This window comes from Panthera leo, chromosome B1 (assembly GCF_018350215.1).
Source record: "Panthera leo isolate Ple1 chromosome B1, P.leo_Ple1_pat1.1, whole genome shotgun sequence".
NCBI classification, from domain to species: Eukaryota; Metazoa; Chordata; class Mammalia; order Carnivora; family Felidae; genus Panthera; species Panthera leo.
This window is the reverse complement of record NC_056682.1, coordinates 159,543,096-159,564,748: the sequence shown is the minus strand read 5'-3', so window position 1 is coordinate 159,564,748 and position 21,653 is coordinate 159,543,096. Positions and strand designations below refer to the sequence as shown.

The following is a 21,653-nucleotide window of genomic DNA, read 5'->3' as shown; positions in this document are numbered from 1 at the left end:
TTAGAGAGATGAGGATACAGGGCAAATTGCTGCCCTTGAGATTGGAGAAACCGGTATGAGAATACAGAGAATAATAATTTATTGGAGCAGAGACTCATGAGTGGAAACTACCTGTGAGAACCAGTGCCAGGGTAGGAAAACCAGAACTATAACTGACAAATTGCTGGAGGCTCAGATGGACTGAGAGTTAAAAATTCAGGGTATCTAGTCATAGTGGGGTCCCTACAATTTTGTGACATTTATCTCCAGGAGCTTGATGAGATTCCCAAAGCAAATATCAGAGAAAAATCTCCCAGTGCTTCCAGCGGAGGGAAAAAGGAACCACTTTAAAATGTACCAAAACACTCTATTTTTATGAATAAGGCCTGCCCTCAAGGGAAACCAGCTAACCAGACCCTAACCTCTGGAGTATTATCAAACCATAACCTCAGGAAGAGACATACCCAACTCCAGCCCATTCTAGCCATCTTGTCCCACATAAACAAAGAAAAAAACAAAGACACACATGTGAAATTCACAGTCCAGAGGCACAGGCTCACTAAAAGACTGAGACCAATCATAGGACTATAGAACACTTCTCCTCCCCCCGCCCCCAACTCACCACCACATCATTAAAGGTCTGTTTATAGCAGTTTCTTTTACTTAATTCATTATGCCTGCATATCAAGGAAAAATTACAACACATACTATAAGGCAAAAAATACAGAAGAGACATCAACCATATTCAGCATCAGAACCACACTCAGATATGGCAGAGATGTTGAGATTATCAGAACAGGAATTTAAAACAATTATGATTAATGTGATTAATGTGCTAAGAGTACTAATAGCATACAAAATCAGATTGGCTACATAAGCAGAGATGAAAATTAAGAACCAACGAGAAATCCTAGAGATTAAAACAAAAACAACTACTGTAACTGAAATGAAGAATGTCTTTGAAGAGCTTATAAGTAGACTAGACACAGCTGAGCAAAGAATCTCTTGAGTTTGAGGATATTTCAGTAGAAACCTCCAAAAATGAAAAGAAAAAAAAAAGACAAAGAAAAAAACAGAATATCCAGGTACTGTAGGAAAACTACAGAAGATGTAAAATGCATGTAATGGGAGTACCAGAAGGAGAAAAAAAAAGAAAAAAAAAAAGAAGAAACATTTGAAACAATAATGACCGTGAGGATTTCCCGAATTAATGTTAGACAACAAACCACAGATCCCAGAAGCTCAAAGAACATAAATGCAAAAAAACACAAAAAAAAAACCAGCAAGAAAACAAAACCTACACATAGACATATCATTTTTAAACTGCAGAGAATTAAAGATAAGAAAAAAATTCTGAAAAAAGCCAGAGGAGTTAAAAACCACCTTACCTATAGCTGAACAAAGATAAAAATTACATCCAACTTCTCCTCAGAAACCATGCAAGTAAGAAGAGAGTGAAGTGACTATTTAAAGTGTTGAGAGGAAAAACACACCAACCTAGAATTCTGTACTCTGTGAAATTATCCTTCTAAAGTAAAGGAGAAAGACTTTCTCAGATGAATAAAAATCAAGGGAATTTGTTGCCAGTAGACCTGCCTTGCAAGAAATGTTAAAAGAAATTCTTTAGGGACGCCTGGGTGGCTCAGTAAGTTGAGTGTCCAACTCTTGATTTCAGCTGAGGCCATGATCTCACGGTCAACTCTCTACAAAGATATCACAAGTAATATGTATGCACTTAACCACAGTGTATCAAAATCCATGAGGCAAAAACTTACAGAATTTCAAGGAAAACAATAGATGAATCTAGTATTATAGTTGGAAACTTCAAAACCCTCTATCAGAAATAGACAGATCCAGCAGACAGAAAACCAATGAGGACACAGTTGATATAATGGATATCTTTTTGAAAAAAAATTTTTTTAATCTTTATTTATTTTTGAGAGAGAGACAGAGTGTGAGCAGGGAAGGAACAGAGAGAGAAGGACACACGGAATCCAAAGCAGGCTCCAGCCCTGAGCTGTCAGCACAGAGCTGGACGCCGGGCTCGAACTCACAAACTGTGAGATCATGACCTGAGCCGAAGTCAGGCCCTCAACGAACTGAGCCACCCAGGTGCCCCAATATAATGGATATCTTTAGACTACTTCATCCAACAAAAGCAGCATACACATTCTTCTCAAGCTCACATGGAATATTCACCAAGGTAAACCACATTGTGGGCCATAAGCCATGCTTTAACAAACTTAAAAAAAAAAATAAAAACCTTACAATATCTAGTGTCAGATCACAACGGAATTAAGCTAGAAATCAGTAATAAGAAGATAGCTGGAAAATCCCCCAAATACTTGGAGATTAAATAACACACTTCTAAATAACACATGGGTCAAAGAAGAATTCTCAAGAGAAATTTTAAAGTACTTTAAATGAAAATGAAAAAACAAATTATCAAAACTAGTGGGATGCAGCAAAAGTAGTACTTAGAGGGAGTTTTATTGCATTGGATGTATATATTAGAAAAGAAGAAAGATCTAACGTCGATCATCTAAGTGTAAAATGCAAAACTATAAAACTCCTGGGCAAGGGAAACAAAAGCAAAAATGAACTATTGGGACCTCATCAAACTAAAAAGCTTCTGCACAGTGAAGGAAACAATCAGCAAAACTACAAGGCAACTGACAGAATGGGAGAAGATATTTGCAAACGACATATCAAATAAAAGGTTAGTATCCAAAATCTATAAACAACTTACCAAACTCAACACCCAAAAAAACAAATAATCCAGTGAAGAAATGGGCAAAAGACAGGAATAGACACTTCTCCAAAGAAGACATCCAGATAGCCAACCGACACATGAAAAAATGCTCAACATCACTCATCATCAGGGAAATACAAATCAAAACCACAAAGAGATACCACCTCACACCTGTCAGAATGGCTAACATTAACAACTCAGGCAACAACAGATGTTGGCGAGGATGCGGAGAAAGAGGATCTCTTTTGCACTGCTGGTGGGAATGCAAGCTGGTGTAGCCACTCTGGAAAACAGTATGGAGGTTCTTCAAAAAATTAAAAATAGAACTACCCTACAACCCAGCAATGCACTACTAGATATTTATCCAAGGGATACAGGTATGCTATTTCAAAGGGACACATGCACCCCCATGTTTATAGCAGCACTATCAACAATAGCCAAAGTATAGAAAGAGCCCAAATGTCCATCGATGGATGAATGGATAAAGAAGAGGTGGTATATGTATACAATGGAGTATTACTCGGCAACCAAAAAGAATGAAATCTTGTCATTTGCAACTATGTGGATGGAACTAGAAGGTATTATGCTAAGCGAAATTAGTCAGAAAAAGACAAATATCATATGACTTCACTCATATGAGGACTTTAAGACACAGAACAAATGAACATAAGGGAAGGGAAGCAAAAATAATATAAAAAATTTTACAGGGAGAAGGACAAAACATAAGAGACTCTTAATTATGGAGAACAAACAGAGGGTTACTGGAGGGGTTGTGGGAGGGGGGGATGGGCTAAATGGGTAAGGGGCATTAAGGAATCTACTCCTGAAATCATTGTTGCACTATATGCTAACTAACTTGGATGTAAATTAAAAACTAAATAAATTATTTAAAAAAAACTCACACACACACACACACACACACACACACACTATAAAACTCATAGAAAATAACATAGGAGAAAACCTAGATGACCTTGGGTATGGTGATGAGTTTTCAGATACAATACCAAAGGCACAATCCATGAAAAAAAAGAATTGATAAGCTGGACTTCCTTAAAATTAAAGCTTTCTGCTTTGCCAGCAACACTATCAAGACAAGCCACAGACTGGGAGAAAATATTTGCAAAATAAATATCTGATAAAGGACTCTTATCCAAAATATATAAAGAACTCTTAAGACTGAACAATAACAACACAAACAACCCAACTGAAAAATGGGTCAAAGACCCAACTGAAAAATGGGCCAAAGACCTAAACAGACACTTTGCCAAAAAAGATTTACAGATGGCAAATTAGCATATGAAAAGATGCTCCACGTCATACGTCATAAGGGAAATGCAAGTTAAAACACCTGTCAGAATGGCCAAAATCCAGACCAGTGCCACCACTAAATGCTGGTGGGGATGTGGAGTAACAGGAAATCTCACTTATTGTTGGTGGGAATACAAAATGGTACAGCCATTTTGGAAGACAGTTTGAGAGTGTTAAATATATTCTTACCACATGATTGCACTCCTTGGCATCTACCCAAAGGAGGTGAGAATTTATGTTCCCACAAATACTTTTGTATGGATGTTTATACCAGCTTTTTTCACAATTACCAAAACTTGGAAGCAACCAAAATGTCCTTCAGTAGATGAATGGATGAATAAACTATGATACATCCAGACAATGGAATATTAATCAGTGCTAAAAGGAAATGAGCTATCTAGTTATGAAAAGACACTGAGGAAACTTAAATGCATATTACTAAGTGAAAGATGATAATCTGAAAGGACTACATACTGTATGATTCCAACCAAATGACATTCTGGAAAAAGCAAAACTGTGGAGATAGTAAGATCAGTGGTTGCCAGGGGCTAGATGGGTGGGGGAAGAATGAAAGGGTGGAGAGCACAGAGGACTTTTAGGACAGTGAAACTGTGTGTGATACTATAATGATGAATACATGTATTATACACCTGTCCAAACTCATGGAATACACAACAGCAAGAATCAAGTCTAATATAAACTATGGACTTTGGGTGATAACGATGTGTCAATGTAGGTTTGTCGATGGAAACAAAATGTCCCACTCTGGTGGGAGATATTGATAATGAGGGAGGTTATGAGTGAATGGGGGATATACAGGGATTCTCTCTATGTTCTGCTCAACTTTTCTGTGAACCTAAAACTGCTTTAAAAATAGTCTATATCACTCTTACAGAAAGATGAAGAGGACCAACATGATACTGGTGGAGGAATTTACTTCCTCGCTTCGGGAACTGAAGGGAGAGAGCTCCCAGTAGTCAAAACAACAAGGGAGAAGGGAGAGATGCTAAAATTGCTCAAGCGCCTAAAACCAAAACAGAATCAGCATATCACAAGGAGCTTTCACATTTCCAGGTGACCCAAAGCCAAGACCTGATGGACCCTTTCCCAGGAGTGTGCCTGGGTCCTAAAGCAAGGCTGCTCCTTCCCCTAAACAGAGACCTCCCACACACCAGGCTGTGTTCACCCACCTGATCCATCAGAGGGTCAGTGTGGTCAGTGGATTGGAGCCAGGGGATTCCCCTCCTTCGCTGGATTTTCTACACCTTCACATGCTGGACACAGCGGTCAGCTTCTGCCTATTGATTTCTCCAATCTAAAGAATATTGGAATTACTAGAACATACCAGGAAGTATGGGACTTTCTTTCTCATCACATTAGCAATGATTTGGATTTGGGTTTCCTCCCATTAGCAGTGATTAAGAGACTAACCTTTCACTTAAACTGAATTTTCATCAACCTACTTTTCCCTGCATAGTATTTTGTAAATATTTATATGTTAAACTTAAGTTAACTATTTATGTGTTAAAATATTGCATTAAAGTTGTAAATACATACAAGTAGCAATAAAAACTTTTAGTAGTCAAAAATAATAGGCTATATTAAAAAAAACCAAGAATATGTACTCTGAATCTATTTATTTAAAATTTTTTAATGTTTATTTATTTTTGAGAGATACAGAGAGACAGAGCATGAGCAGGGGAGGGGCAGAGAGAGAGGGAGACACAGAATCCGAAGCAGGCTCCAGGCTCTGAGCTGTCAGCACAGAGCCAGATGTGGGGCTTGAACTCAAACCACAAGATCATAACCTGAGCCAGAGTCAGACACTTAACCGACTGAGCCACCCAGGCACCCCCATACTCTGAATTTAAAAAAGAAGATTTGAAAAAAGGATTTGTTATGCAAATCCTTCCTTTTAAAATTTGGAATCTGTGGCAAAATAAAAAAAACAAATTTGGTGAAGATGATTAGCCTCTTTGAATGTTAGCATATATCTAAGTTTGGGGTTGAAATGGAATGCACTTGAACTTAGGCATACATGTGCAAAATGTTAATTGCCCTCTGAGAGATGAGACATTAGAGTGTGATACTTTAAGGTCTCTGGTTTTCTCAGCTTCAGAGCTACAGAATAATGTTGAACAGTATCATATCACAACAGCCACTTGGGTATCTAATGTCAGTCAGATCTTTTGTCTGGCCTATGAAGGTTTCATCACTCAATGATTCAAGATTGTCAGAAACCCTGGATTTCAGCCTCTGCCCTAAAGACTGCCATGTACTGGTCTTTGGACAGATTCCTTAATGATATTGTGTCTTACTTGGTCTTCACTCTGGAAAAGGATCAAATCAAATGCAGACTTCTTCCAGCCCTAAACTCTGATTCCATCTCTTCCTTATGTTTTCTAAGGTAGCTGAGGGCAGATAGTTCCTGGATACCTATTTCAAAGGTGATGCCAACCACCATATGGAATGATAACTCTGTTCTTCTCTGTTCAGCCTTGTTTTCCTCACATTCTAATTTTAGTTTCTGTATTTTTTTAAAGTAATCTCTACACCCAACGTGGGGCTTGAACTCATGAACACAAGATCAAGAGTTGCATAATCCTCTGATTGAGCCAGCCAGGCACCACTAGTTTCTGCATTTTGGCAGTAAGTGATATGACTGGAGTTTTTCCCTCAGGGAAAAGCTATTGAGTGCCAGCATGGTGGTGGCTGCTTGAGTATGATTAAAGCAGGGACTTGGGATGCTCTCAGGCTAATGAAGGAGGTACATGTCACATGGGTTTCTTTTTTTTCAACGTTTTTTTATTTTTATTTTTGGGACAGAGAGAGACAGAGCATGAACGGGGGAGGGGCAGAGAGAGAGGGAGACACAGAATTGGAAACAGGCTCCAGGCTCCGAGCCATCAGCCCACAGCCTGACGCGGGGCTCGAACTCACGGACCGCGAGATCGTGACCTGGCTGAAGTCGGACGCTTAACCGACTGCGCCACCCAGGCGCCCCTGGGTTTCTAATGAATTGGCATTCAGCCAAGATGGGTTTGTGTGTTGTCAAAGATGCTGCCTGGCTGTCAGTCTTCCCAACAGGCCTCACAGGTGGCATGGATTACCTTGGAGTAATGTCTGTTGCCAGCCTTCCAGGCCCAGAAACTGTTAAGTGTAGTTAGCACAATAAGAGTAGAATCTGTCTTTTCATTTATTCATTTAGTCAACATTTATTGAGCACCAGCTATGTGCCAGAACTCTTGCAGTTAAAAATGATGGAAATTCAACTTAAATTTGTATGTCAAAAAAGGGCACTATTATCTGGGCATGGGCAGATTCAAGGACTCAAAGATAACAAGGCTGTCTCTCCATCTCTTGGTCCTGCTAACCTCTGCAGTAAAACCTTGGATTGTGAGTAACTTGTTCTGCGAGTGTTCGACAAGACAAGCAAAAGCATTTCTAAAAAATGTTAACTTGATAAATGAGCAATGCCTTGCAATACAAGTAATACGTGACGCTGAATGTCACATGATCACAACTGAACTAATGGTTCTTCAAATTCGCTGTGATATACAAGTGCTTTGGATTACAAGCATGCTTTTGGAACAAATTATGCTCTCAAACCAAGGTTTTATTGTATTTGGCTTCACTCAGATTCCCTCTGCAAGGAACTGCTCTCAACACCAAGCCTTCAACATTCATGTAGCTTATGATCCCAGAGTAAAAGTAATCCTCTGTTTTATTCCTTCTTTCTTTTGAGAGAAAGCCAGCTTGAGTGGGGGAGGGGTAGAAAGGGGGAGAGAGAGAATCCCAAGCAGGCTCCAAGTTGTCAGCATGGAGGCCAATCTGGGGCTCAAACTCAAACCTTGAGTTCATGATCTGAGCCAAAGTCAGACACTTAGCCAACTGACCCACCCAGGGGCCCCATGAATTCTCTCTTTCCAAGCAACCATTCAGCAAATCTCATGGAGGGACAGGATTGGCTCTGCTGGGCTCACATATTGATCTCTGAACCAATCTCTGTGGCCAAATTGCCCAGACCTGGTGGGGGGAGCAGGACTAGCCCCCTCAAACCATATGGAATGAGTTCCCCACAGAAAGGACAAGTTCTACTTTTAGAAGAGGGAAGGGTTGCTAGGCAGGAAAACAAAAGTAATGATAGGTATTCATAGCCATTCACTGTGCTTAGCACAGGGCATACACCAGCCACCAGGATAGATAATGTCCCTGTCATTAAGGAGCTTATATTCTAGCTGGGGAGCCACACACACAAATTTAAAAAGCAGTTGAAATAATTATAAATTGTGTTGAAGCAAGGATCTGAGATAGAAAATAATGGCAGAAAATAAAATTACTGTGGGCTGGAAAGACCTGAGTGGGTGATATTTAAGCCAAGACCTAAAGAATGGAAAAGAGCCAGCATGTGAAGTGAGGGAGAAGTGGGCTCCAGGCAGTAGGGACAGGTGTAGAAACATGCTGAAATGGGAGAGTTTGACATGTTAGAGAAGAATAGGGAGGCTGGAATGTAGACAGCAAGGGCGGAGGAGCCCATAGACTGGAGAGAGAGGCAAGGACAAAAATTCTGGGGCATCTTATGATGCAAAGCTTCAGATTTATTCTAAACATTGAGGTGCATGTATCCCTTCGAATTAGTATTTTTGTATCCCTTGGGTAAATAGTAGTGCAATTGCTGGATTGGAGGATAGTTCTATTTTTCACTTTTTGAGGAAACTCCATAGGTTTTCCAGAGTGGCTGCACAATTTTGTAGTCCCACCAAGAGTGTAAGAAGGTTCCCCTTTCTCCAGATCCTCACTTGAGGTTTATTCTAAATAGTTTGGAGTGTCGTAATTGTCATTACACCAGTTTGAGGGCTGATGGTGGCCTGGACTGGCATTGGTGAGATGTACTGGCAAAGGAGATAAAAAGAAAAGGATGAATTAAAAACACATTTGAAGAATGAACTGGAGTTGCTGATGCCCTGTGGGTAGAGAGGGAGATGAGGGAAAGAGAGAATCCAGATCAATTCCTAAATTTCTCCCTAGAAAGACAGAAGTCATTTTCATGAGATTGGTTTATAAAATTAGAATGCCAATATATAATTGCGATGTGGACCAGAATCCATTCTGTGTGATCCTAATCCCTACCAGTGAGCAAAATCCCTGGAAAGCCGGTCCTGTCAGAAAGTTGCCTGGTGAGGCATGATCTATTGATACAGAGTGATGTCATGTCAGAGATCCATCTTGAGAGGGCCTGAAGAACTAGCTGTATGTAATATTTGCAGTCTTTGGAGTTGGAACCTCTCCCCTCTGCAATTTTTGAATAGGCATAACCACTAAGATAGGATATTTGAAGACATTCCATTTAGTGGTAGACTAGTACTGTTTTGGGGTGCCTCTTTAAGGCAAATTTACATAACTCTTGCCTGATTGTTCATGTATTGAGTTAAAACTCTCTGATAGCTTTATTTCTCCTTTCCCCAATTTTTTGAGATATACTTCTTGAATTTCCATACAGTACTGCACATGTCTATATCATGTCTAAGGGAGAGAGATTTCCTGATTGAGGTATGCCACTCTCTTCTTGTTCCAATCTAGATGACATCCACAATCCAAAATGTTTCTCTTTTAACTTTTTGACCTGTGAGGCAAAGTATATCCAAGGAATACCAAGTAGTGTACAAAAAGTATACTTGGGATTGAGAGATGTCCAAAGATCACTTACCTCTAAAAATCTCTTAGCTTAAAAATGGTAAAAAAGAGAAAGGGGGTTGCCAAAAACAGGGTTATAAACATTTTGGTATATTGTGTTTAAAAGATACCACATTTAACAAATTAATGTTAACACGCACACGCATACCACACTTAAACTTGTGCTGTTCACAAGCTAATACAGGATTTATAAAAAACGATTTATAGTACACTTCAGTAGACAGTGTGCCCTATAACGAGACACAAGATGTAGATGAATATAATCTCTTTTAATCCTGTGTTTGTGACTTGTACACGTGTAGAACTTCACGTGAAGGCAAATTTAAAAATCTAAATTTGAGATTTCTCCTGAATATTAAGTTTGGACCAAATAACATATTGGTCTCACCCATCTCCCACACCCACATTATGATTGTTGTGCATTTACTAGACACTGATGGAAATCAATCTTAGAGATCGAGGGCCTTAGACTATTACTCCTCCCAGCGTGATTAGGGAACAAAGGCCTAAGGAGAACCGGCGCCAGAGAACCTCTGAACCGAAAAGGGACCCGGCTCTGCTGCCTGAGCGTTGCTGTAACTACACTGAAAGCTGGTATGTTCGGCCTCAAGGCCTCGGCAAGTAACACAGAGCTACCGAGAGCGCTCGGGAGCCCTCGCCGGTAACACCGGGAACTGCGGCTCAGGACCTCGCGGGTTTCTCTCGGCCGGCTAGCGCGCGCAGGTGGGCTCCTGGAGCAGGCGCGTCCCCTTGGCAACCGGAGAACTTGCCGGGAGGGCCCCAGGGCGGGGCTGGCCGGGCGCTGGGCGGGCTGGGGCGGGGCTTGGGCACCGCCCACCCCAGGTCCCTCGGGTCGCGCAGAAGACAAACAGCGCGCCTGTGTCCGGTCGAGAGGGTGGGCGCCAATGGAGAACCAAGAACATTCAGGCTCATCAGCGTTTTCGGATGGGCATGACACGACAGAAGTAGCCGTTCCCCGCGAAGCCCATCCGAAGCCCTTTGTAGTCAGGCTCCTCGACGTGCACAAGCTTGAGGAGCCGGAGGAACCCGAAGAACCCGAAGAACCCGAGGAACCCGAGGAGCCGGAGAAACCCGAGGAGCAGGAGAAACCCGAGGAGCAGGAGGAACCGGGGAAGGCCAACGGGCAGACCACGCGAGACCGGGGCATTGAATTTTATGGGTCCGAGGAGACATCTGAACCCTACGAGCCCCCCGAACTCTATGAGCCCCAAGAGCCCCACGAACCCTACGAGCCCCACGAACTCTATGAGCCCCAAGAGCCCCACGAAGCCTACGAGCCCCATGCACTGCGCAATCACAGTAAACGCCTGGGATCCCGTAAGCCCCGGGGGCCCTTTGCTTCCCGAGAGACCCACAAGCCCCACAAAGCCGAGTTGCTTCCCAGCGCCGCCGTAGTGACCGCCCCTTCTCTGGTGACCAGATTCCCGCCACGGATTCCGCTATCTTGCCTGAGCGGTAGGTGCTGGGGCCCTTCCAGAGACACTGAGCAACCCCGCCCTATGTAGAACTCGGGGTTCTAATGTGGATGTTTGCATGCAAGAGCTCACCTGTTTTAAAGGAAGGTAATTTTTGTGTCGTTTACCTGCTGCTTTGCAGTCATCTGATGAGTAATTGAGACTCTGGTAAAGAGAAACTGAATCTCTTCACTCTCTCCCTCTCTTCACCTGATGACTTCCTAGCCTTGATTATTCATTGTAACTTCTCTTTGAAGCCCTTAATTCTCCACTACAGTTAGTCACTGCATTTTCTCTGGGTTGCCACTTCAAACATTACTTCTATTATAGCACTTAAGATTTTGTACTACATCGTTATCTTTCTCCCCAGTTAAAGGATGGCATCCTTGAAGGGAGGATGGCATCCTTGAAGGGAGGATATTTTTGTCAGTGTTTGGCACATGGTGGTACTCAATAAATGCTAGCTATTACATGGTTAAAGTTGTAGTAACAAAATACTCCAGAGGAATTTAAAATGTACATTTACTAAATGCTTATAGTCCTCACCAAGTTCACAAAGTGGCAGAGCTGACGGATCTTGGGTATAAACATCCCTTGCTCTAACCCCATTGATTCACTTATGACCTCTCCTTGATGACCCCACCCAAAACAGTTCTTTGTCCAAACTGGGCTTCCAGTCCCTCAGCTGACCACTTTTACTCTCATGTTATCCTAGACTCCTCTTTATCAGCTTCCATTCTATGGTCTATCAGGGGCTCACCTATTTCCCCACTCCATTTACTCTTTGGCTATCTACCATACTTCTCCTGGCAAAACCCCAACCCAGGTTAAACTTAACCATCCACCCTCTGCGTACACCTGAGCAGCTGACTCTTGCTGTACAAAGTCACACAATCATATAATTGCTTTTATTTCAACATGACCACAAATCTTAGTCAATCATTTGATACTTCTAGCAATCCCACTTTATTCACTAGTAAGTTAGTTCTCCTAGTCTCTGAGAAGGTGACTAACTGTCCTCTTTACCTTCCTCCAAATGTTATACTTTTGGCCTCCAAACAGGTGAAGACTGCCTTACACTTTATTGAGCAAATAGAAGCAATCAGTCATGAGCTCTCTTATTTCTTTTTTTATTTTTACCACTAATCTATTGCCTTGCCCAAATTTATACTTATAGATTCTTTTTCCATATTTCAGAGAAGAAATGTGCGTTTTTCTATGAAAAGCAAAGTCTTCCATTTGTGGTTTGGATTCCACTCTTGTCTCCTGAAGATCTTTGTTCTTGCCACAATCACCCCTGTCTCCTACAGAATTAATTTCTCCATTTCTAATGAATCAGTCCCACGAATGCTCACATATACTCTATAAACATACACTCTAGAACCTTTCATCTTAAAAAAAAAAAAAAACCTTGACCCCATGTCCTCTTCAGACCCCTCCTTTTCCCCCCATTGCCATCATTTTTCTGTTCTTCACTGCAAAACTTGTCCAAAAAGTTGTCTATACTCACTGACTCCATTTCTCCACCCATTATTCTCTCCTCAACCCACCTAGTTAGGCTTCTTTTCCCTCCACTCCACTGAAACTGCTCTAATTTACTGGCTTTCTCTCCACTGCCAACCTTATCATGCATGAAATTTCAGTATTCACATGGATTATTCACTTGGCTTCTCAGTTCTTTGACCTCGCTATGTTTTTTTTTTTTAATTTTTTTTTAACACTTACTTATTTTTGAGACAGAGAGAGACAGAGCATGAACGAGGGAGGGTCAGAGAGAGGGAGACACAGAATCCGAAGCAGGCTCCAGGCCCTGAGCTGTCAGCACAGAGCCCGACGCGGGGCTCAAACTCACGAACTGCGAGATCATGACCTGAGCCGAAGTTGGATGCCCAACCGACTGAGCCACCCAGGCGCCCCTGACCTCCTCACTTTGAATGATGGTGTCCTTCATCCCATCTTAGGCACCCACTCCTCTAGTCTTTGTAATGTCAATTGCTGTGCCATTTCCAAAATTTCCTTATTAAGCACTCTAATCTCTAACCATATCATATCTTTCCAGCTCACTCTTCCTCCTTGTACCCCCCATCAATTCTTCAACTTCAAAAGGTCCTCTAACCTATTGATGCTATTAACCATTCACTACCTTTTGTATATATATCACTACCTTTTGTCCTCTGTCTCCCTTTACTTAACTTGATAGTCCATGGTCCACCAGTGGAATCACTCCTTTGCAAATATCCTTACCTCCCTTGCTTCTCCTTCTGTCGTTCTTGCCCAGTTCAGTCCAGTTCTTGCCTGCACTTGAAAACCAATGACAAGAGAAAAACAACTATCCTCACTGATTTTAAATTAATGACCTTGAAATTCAAATGGGCTCTCAACGCAAACGCACTACATTTCCCCTGTCAATCTATTTTCCAGCATGGAATCTACCAAACTCCCAGCATCTGTACATATATATACTCTACCTTTTCTCCTGTTAAAAATGGATAAACTGTCCTTATTCCTATTAAAGGCCATTCTCTCAACCTGTGTGTTGGATCACATCTTATCTAACTTTAAGCTCTTTGCTCCTAAAATTAGCCCCTCTTCTCTCCTGCATCATTTTATTCTCTCTACTGGGTCATGCAGCACATGAACATGCATCAATAACTCCTGTCTAAAAAAAAAAAAAAACAAAAAACTCCCTTAACCCCATGTTGAGGAAAAATTCCTCAAAAACAGTAGTTGTCTATAAGTCATTATCTCCATATACTCTCTTCTCATTCTCTTGAGAACCCACTTAAATGTTCATCTCCTCTATTTGGCTGAAGTTGCTTTTGTTGAGGTCATAATGACCTCTGCCTTGCCAGAATCAATGGTTAATTCTTTATCCTCATCTTATTAATTTGACACATTCACTCCCTCTTTCTTGGAAGTCTTTATTTGTCTTCATTGTCATCCTACCTCATCAATTGTTCCTGACTCCGTTTTCTTTCCTAGATCCTCCTTCTCTTTCCAGCCTCTAGGTTCCCTGGGTTATGTCATCAGTTCCATGGCTTTAATTGTATGCTGGTAACTTCTCAAATTTCTCCCTTGAGCTCCCAAGTTTTATAACCATTGTCTATTTAATATCTGTACCTGAATATCTAGTAGGCATGTAAAATTGAACGTGTCCATGACTGAGCTCTTACTTGCACACTCAAGCTTGTTCTTTCTTTATCGTTCCCCTTTTCAGCAAATGGTACCATCACTCATTCATCCAGGTGCTAGGATAAAAAACCTTGGAGTCATTCTTGACACCTGTTTTTCTCTTACACTCAGCCTCCAAACCCATTTGCAAACCCCAATTTTAAGATATATCATAACTGACCATTTATTAACATCTAAAGCTTCCGCCTTTGTAAGCCACTGTCATCTCTTGCTTGGTCTACCACAGTAGCTTTCAGCTTACTCTTGCTTCCACTCTGGTCCTATCCTGCCTGCCCCCCGCCCCTGCCACCCCCCCCCCCCCAGTTTATTGTTCATATAGTAATCACAGATCTTTAGAACATAAATTATATGCAGGTCTTCTGCTTTCACCTCTCCAGAGGGGGGGTTCTCATCTCACTTAGTTTGTAATCTAAAGTCCTTAGCAGGCCTGCAAGGTCCCACATGATCTGGACCCTGCCTGCCTCCGCAACCAAATGTCCCACCACTCTCCACACCATCTCTAGTCTCAAGCCACGTGGGCCTCCTTGCTCCCATCTCATGGTCATTTCATTTGGCTTTTTCCTCTGAACTTGCATTGGAGGCACTGGATTTGAAGGTGAAGGAAGAAGGGTTGGAGAAATAGTAATTTTTTTTTTTGGCTCAGTCAAACTGGATGCTATTTTATAAAATAAGTATGCCACCCTTGCTATATAATCCTGCCTGTGGCTTCCTGTTGCTCTTAGCATAAACCAAACCTTTGCAAGGGTCTCTAGAGTTCCATGGGTCCACTAACCTCACCTTCTTCTGTTCTTCCTCCTGCTTACTCTGCCCCAGTCATACCGGCTTCTTTTCTGTTCTCTAAAAGGCCAATCCCATATCTGCTCTGGCCTCAGAATCTATATTTGTGGTTTTGTCTCCCAAGATACTGTGTTTCAGAATTTTGTCTCATGATTAATTCCTATTCAGATCCCAGTCCACATTTTTATTTTATTTTGTTTTGGTTGGGTTTTTTCTTTTTCTTAAAAATTTTTTTCAGCCGAGTTTATATTTAAATTCCAGTTTGTTATGGGGCACCTAGCTGGCTCAGTCAGTGGAGCGTGCAACTCTTGATCTCCAGGTTGTGAGTTCAAACCCCACACTGGATGTAGAGATTACTTAAAAGGTTTTCCTTAAAAATCTTAAAAAAAAATTCCAGTTAGTTAACAAAGTGAAATATTAGTTTCAGGTGTAGAATTTAGTGATTCAACACTTACATCACCTGGTGCTTATCACAAGGGCACTCCTTAATCCCCATTACCTATTTAACCCATCCTCCCACCCACCTCCCCTCTGGTCACCATCAGTTTGTTCTCTATAGTTAAGAGTCTGGTTCTTGGTTTTTCCTCATGTTTGTTTGTTTATGTTTCTTAAATTCCACATATGAGTGAAATCATATGGTATTTGTCTTTCTCTGCCAGTCCACATTTAAAAGGTGAGAAAGCCTAGCTCTTAGAGGGCTTTCCCTGTCCATGATGCCTAAAGTAGCCCCCTCTGAACTAGTGTGATGATGAGACTCTCAAAAGTTCTCAGACTCTGCTTTAGAAAATAAATACTGTTTTAAAACTCCCAATCTTCTCAATTGCTTTCTAGATTTTCCTTGTTAAAAATTCTAAGTCTTTACATCAATTCCCTTAGTAAAGCTAAATAAGCATCCAGCATATTTGCATAATATTTACATAAAATAGCGTAAATATTAGGCAATATTTAGCCAACATGTCACCATGCTTCTGTTCACTCAATAAGATTTCTTCCTCCAACAAACATTTGGGGTACATGAGTGACTCAATTCGGTTAAGCATCTGATTCTTGGTTTTGGCTCAGGTAATGATCTCACCGTTTGTGAGTTTGAGCCCTGCGTTGGGCCCTGTGCTGACAGTGCAGACCCTTCTTGGGATTCTCTCTCTCTCTCTCTCTCTCTCTCTGTCTCTCTGCCCCTCCCTGCTCTCTTTTTCTCAAATAAATAAACTTTAAAAACAAACATTTGCTGAGCATCTACTAAAGCACTCTTTGTGTCCTGTGGGGGTGTAAAGATGACTGAGACATGGCAGTTTGGTTGTGTGCATATTTTAAAAATTTATAGTATAGGGCTGATCATCTTACTAATATATTATCACCTAATCATGGGTGTCACTGTTAAAATTTATTGAGCACTTAATATATTCAGGGTGTAGACACTGAGTTGTAGATGAGTAAGACAAGGATCCTGTCCCTGAAGGACTGTCAGTGTGATTGGGAAGGCTGAACATGTTGATAACAATAACACATCCGTATAGCATACAAAGTAAAGTGATTGGAGTGTCCTATGGGATACTTCATTTTTCTGAGTTTAATGGCAATACAACTTCTATTTTTAATGGAGAAGAAAGGCTCAGAAAAAAATAGGAACAAAGTATTCATTTAAGCTACTTACCTAAAATAGGCTGAAATAGAGATTAAATACTTAATCTCAAGCATACAGAACTCAGAGTACTTAACTTGGATTTATAAGGGATTAGAGAAGTAATAAAAGCAAGAATCTCAGGCAAGTGAGGGGGTATGGAGGGAAATCATATTGAGTAAATTTTTTTTTAATTTAAAGCTATTTTGAAATTTGTAAGATATTTACATGATTAAAAAACCAAAACAATAGAAGACTACGAGGAAATGTCTACCTCCCACTCTGTTCCCTCTCTCCCTTTTTAAAAATGTTTATTTAGTTTTTTAATCATTTTTTTAAATGTTTATTTATTATTGAAAGACAGAGAGAGAGCATGAGCATGGGAAGGAGAGACAGAGAGAGGAGGAGACACAGAATCCCAAGCAGGCTCCAGGCTCTGAGCTGTCAGCACAGAACCCAATGCGGGGCTCGAACTCACAAACTGCGAGATCATGACCTGAGTTGAAGTTGGACATTTAACTGACTGAGCCACCCAGGCGCCCCTCTCCCCTTTTATAAGTAACCACTTTTATTCATTTCTATGCATCTTTATATAAATTCAAGAAAATACTGTACAAGCTTATGTGTGTGTTCCCCCTTTCTTATCAAAGGGTAGCGTAAGCCATACTGTTCTTCACTCTTTACTTGACAACGTATCTTCCCATATAACTAAATATAGAGTTTTTTCATTAAAAAAAAGAAAAAGAAAAGCAGATGCCCCATGTTTTGTTACGTAGTTTGCCACTACTAGTTTAACACCTTGTTTGTTTCCAGGATGTTGCTATTATAAGCAATGCTATAATAGATAAACCTGTACGTGATGTCATTTAGTACATGTCATGCAGTTATATCTGTAGAATAAATTTCCAGAAGTGAGATCACTGAAGGGTAAACACATCTGGAACTTTGATTTAACAAAATCACCCTCCATGGGAGTTGATGCCCATGAGCAATGGAATTGTCTCTTTCTGTATAGCTTCACCATTGTAGTGTGTGTTTGAACTGCTGGCTTTTTGAAAATCCAATTGATGAAAAACTAGCATGTCAATTAAGCTTTAATTTGCATTTATCTTACCATCTGAATGACATTAAGCATCTTTATATATATATATTTTTTTTCATGTCCTTTGCCTATTCTATTTTCCTTTTGAGTTGCTAGGTATTTTTCTTACTTGAAGGATTAGCCCTTCGTCTGGGATATGTATGACCTATTTTTTCTGTTTATTAATGGTCTCTTTGTCTTTGCTTATTTTTATTTTGTTTTATTTTGCCATAAAATATTTTTATAATAACATTTATCAGTCATTTCTTTTTTAGCTTCTGTATGGAATCATATTTAGAAAGTCCTTCTTCCCCTTGCAGGTTATGAAGGAATTACCCATGTGTCTTCTTTTATAATCTTTAAAAAAAACATTTAAATCTTTTGATCCATTTGGAATTTATTGTGGTGTTTGGTATGAGTTATAAAGTGTTTTTAAAGTTTTTTAAAAATTAATTAATTAATCTATATTTATTTATTTATTTTTATTTAGAGAGAGCATGGGCCAGGGAGGGGGCAGAGGGAGATAGAAAAATCTTAAGCAGGCTCCACGCTCAGCACAAAGTCCAATGTGGGGCTTGATCTCACGACCATAAGCTCATGACCCCAAGATCATGACCTGAGTTGAAATCAAGAGTCTGACGCTTAACTGACAAAGCCACCCAGGTGCCCCTTGTGTGGGTTATAAATCCAGCTTTCTTAGCAGCTACCAGTTGCCAGTGCTGTCTTCACATAGATGAAGTTGGGTAAAAATGAACATGAAAAATAGATTTGAAATTTGAGAAAATGTGTCACAAAAGTGCTAGTTTTGATCTCTAGTTTGCACAGAAGTCCCTGGTTTCTGTTGTCGTCATTGTCATAGTTTAACCAAATGGAAGGACTTGCCCTTTTTCCTGCCTCTATCTTCCCACCTTCAACCAAAACCCTTTCCCATGCTCTCCTATCTCTTGCCCAATGACCCAGAGCTAAGGCAGTGGGGAGCACAGTGCTAGGGAGCCGTGCCTAGGAGAGGATCAAGAAGAATGAACAGTAGTAATGGATCACATAGCTTATTATGTCATATCAAAGAATATCCCACTGTTTACATAGTCACACCCAAAATAGAAATGGACTGCTTCAAGACCAATCTTCAAAACAATAGTGTACACAAAACAAGCACAAATTTTACTTCAAAAAGCCTTGAAAAATAAAGTAGGTCTCTTACTGAAGTATCTTGAAGGGATACATAAGAGCAAAACCTGCTAAAATGCTCTTGAAGCATTTCTCTTCCCAGGTCCCAATCATCATGACAGCTAATCTCCAAAAATACCTTTCCTATTTCTCTCAAACTCCACCTTGACTCTCTCTTACCCTATCTTCCTGTGCCCCCTGGATCTATTCTGAGATGTGCTTCCTGCCTTTACTTTGTAGGTCATTTGTACACCATTTGGTACAACTCAGGACTAGAGGCTGAGCATCTCAAACATGGGCTCCTTAGGAGTCAGGGTAGAGGACAAAGTGGAGAACAGCTATACTTTAATATTTCATCCTTGTCATGTTACAGAATACTTTACTTGTGCTTGCAGTGGGACTCACAGTGAACAATGCCTCGTCACTGCTGTCAGGGAACAGATTTAGTCATGCTCTCTCCCAGCAGATGGCAGCCTTCTCTTTTAAATGGCTTGGACCATCCCATTTGTAGCTGGAGGTGGCAATGTGTGTGATGTGGTTTGTGTGTTACAGAATAAAATACAGACATTTAAGGCGTGTAACAGCCATAATGTTCTGATTATCTCTTAGAGGGAGATGCTATTCATCATTTTGCTCCAAACTCTGGCAGGGCTCATTGGATCTGGCCCAACCACAAATTGTGCTGTCCTCTCCCTTGCTCGCTTCTCTCTAGCCACCCTGACCAACTGTCCTACTGTGCCTTTTGCTTGATTCCACCTCAGCCTTTATGCTTGTCATTTCTCCTGTCTGAAATGCTTTCCCTCTCTCTCCTGGTGAGAGTCAGGATTTGGTTCTGGGCTGTCTGATTGCAGAGCCAGTAGCCTTACTCATTAAACAATATTGTGGTAGAGCCCAAACTTGTCTGCTTTGAAAAATACCAGTGCTTGTGTTCCACCTCCAAAGATTGTGGATTTAATTGGTCTAGGGTGTGGTCTGGGCCCTACAACTTTTTTTTTTTAACATTTATTTATTTTTGAGAGACAAAGTGAGCAGGAGAGGGGCAGAGAGAGAGGGAGACCCAAAATCCAGAGCAGCCTCTAGGCTCCGAGCTATCAGCACAGAGCCCAATGCAGGGCTCAAACCTATGAACCATGAGATCATGACCTGATCCAAAGTCTGATGCTTAACCAACTGGGCCACTCAGGTGCCCCTGGGCCCTACAATTTTTAAACATCCCAGGGTGATTCTAGTTTGGAAACCATTGTAACACTGCCTTGCTTGGGACATTAGCTAACAATAGCCACCTGAGAGCTATTCTATTCCACCAATTGGTAAGATAACATCAAAAGTATTTCCAAAATTAGAGTGCAGTCTCTACCTGTGGGAGAAACTACCATGATAGGGCAATAGGAAAAGTGTTTTCATTCATATTATCAATATTTGTAGAATTTTTTTTAAGATTTATTCAGTGTTATACTGACTTTCTGACCTGTGTATATAAAGCTGAAAACCAAGCTTGGTGATACGTGAAAAGTCCATGGGACGAGCGTTGCATCTGTCATGAGGGACAGCATGACTGGGCACAAGGGGTGTATTTGTAGGGCTACTCTTCCCTTTTCCTTAGGTCTGAATCAGTTTAGCCTTAAAAAGCAGAGTAATAGGGGGCTTCTGGGTGGCTTAGTAGGTTAAGCATCAGACTCTTGATTTCAACTCAGGTCATGATCTCACGGTTTGTGGGATCGAGCCCCACGTGCATCTCTGCACTGAGTGTGGAGCCTGCTTGGATTCTCTCCCCCTATCTCTCTGCCCCTCCCTCCCCCCTCAAGATAAGTAAACATTAAAAAAAGTAGAGTAATAGAAAAAATCCCAATTCAAAAATTCCATTTACTTTTTTTTCTTTTTTTAAGTTTGTAGCCTATCTCCTACTCTGCTGTAAACTCCTTGAGAGGTGAACATGTCCTGCTCATTTTTGTTCTCTGAGCACTGCTACACATAGTGGGAGCCCAATCAATACTTGGTTGCTGTGTTTCCTGTATTGCTCCTACCTTGATACATTAAAGTAGTAACTAATAATTCGGACTACCATGCATCTACTATTTGCAGAGTACTTTACATATATGTCAGTACTCTTTATACACACATACCTATTACCCTCCTATCTGAGAAGGGATACTGAGTCTCAGAGAAGGTAAGTAACTTATCCAAGGTTGTATAGCTGAGTCACAGAACTGGGGTTTGAGTCATGTTTGATGCCAGAGAACACTCACTTTTCATTACCCAAAACACTTCAGAGGGTAGGAAATGATATTTCAGAATTCTCAGATATGATTAAAAACTCCAAGAAGAAACTGGAACAATCTGCCCTTCTGTGGCCTATTATAATAGGCCTTTACATAGCTTGGCATGTGTGATCGCCTACATTTTCCCACATTTAGAAAAAAACTAAACATGATTTTTAATTTGCTTTACCATTTCTTCTGTTTTGAACATTTCAGGTGGACCCAATTTTCCACTGATAATGCAATGAACACGTTTGTGCATCCATTTTTGCCTGCACTTGGAATGATTTCTTTAGGGTACATTTCTACAAGTAGAATTAGATTAAGGACATAAACATTGCTGACTTAT

General features: G+C 40.8%; 1 protein-coding gene across 4 annotated transcripts in view; it reads left to right on the top strand.

Annotated features, from left to right (window-relative positions):
• Positions 1-10,447: 10,447 nt before the first annotated feature.
• The window catches only part of THEGL (theg spermatid protein like), a 55,666-nt gene continuing 44,460 nt past the window's right edge, over positions 10,448-21,653 (top strand). For all 4 annotated transcript variants that reach the window (XM_042936304.1, XM_042936303.1, XM_042936301.1 and 1 more), the window contains exon 1: positions 10,448-11,212. In XM_042936304.1, the coding sequence (XP_042792238.1) occupies positions 10,642-11,212 (571 nt within the window). In that variant the 5' untranslated portion in view covers positions 10,448-10,641. The remainder of the gene's footprint in view (positions 11,213-21,653) is intronic.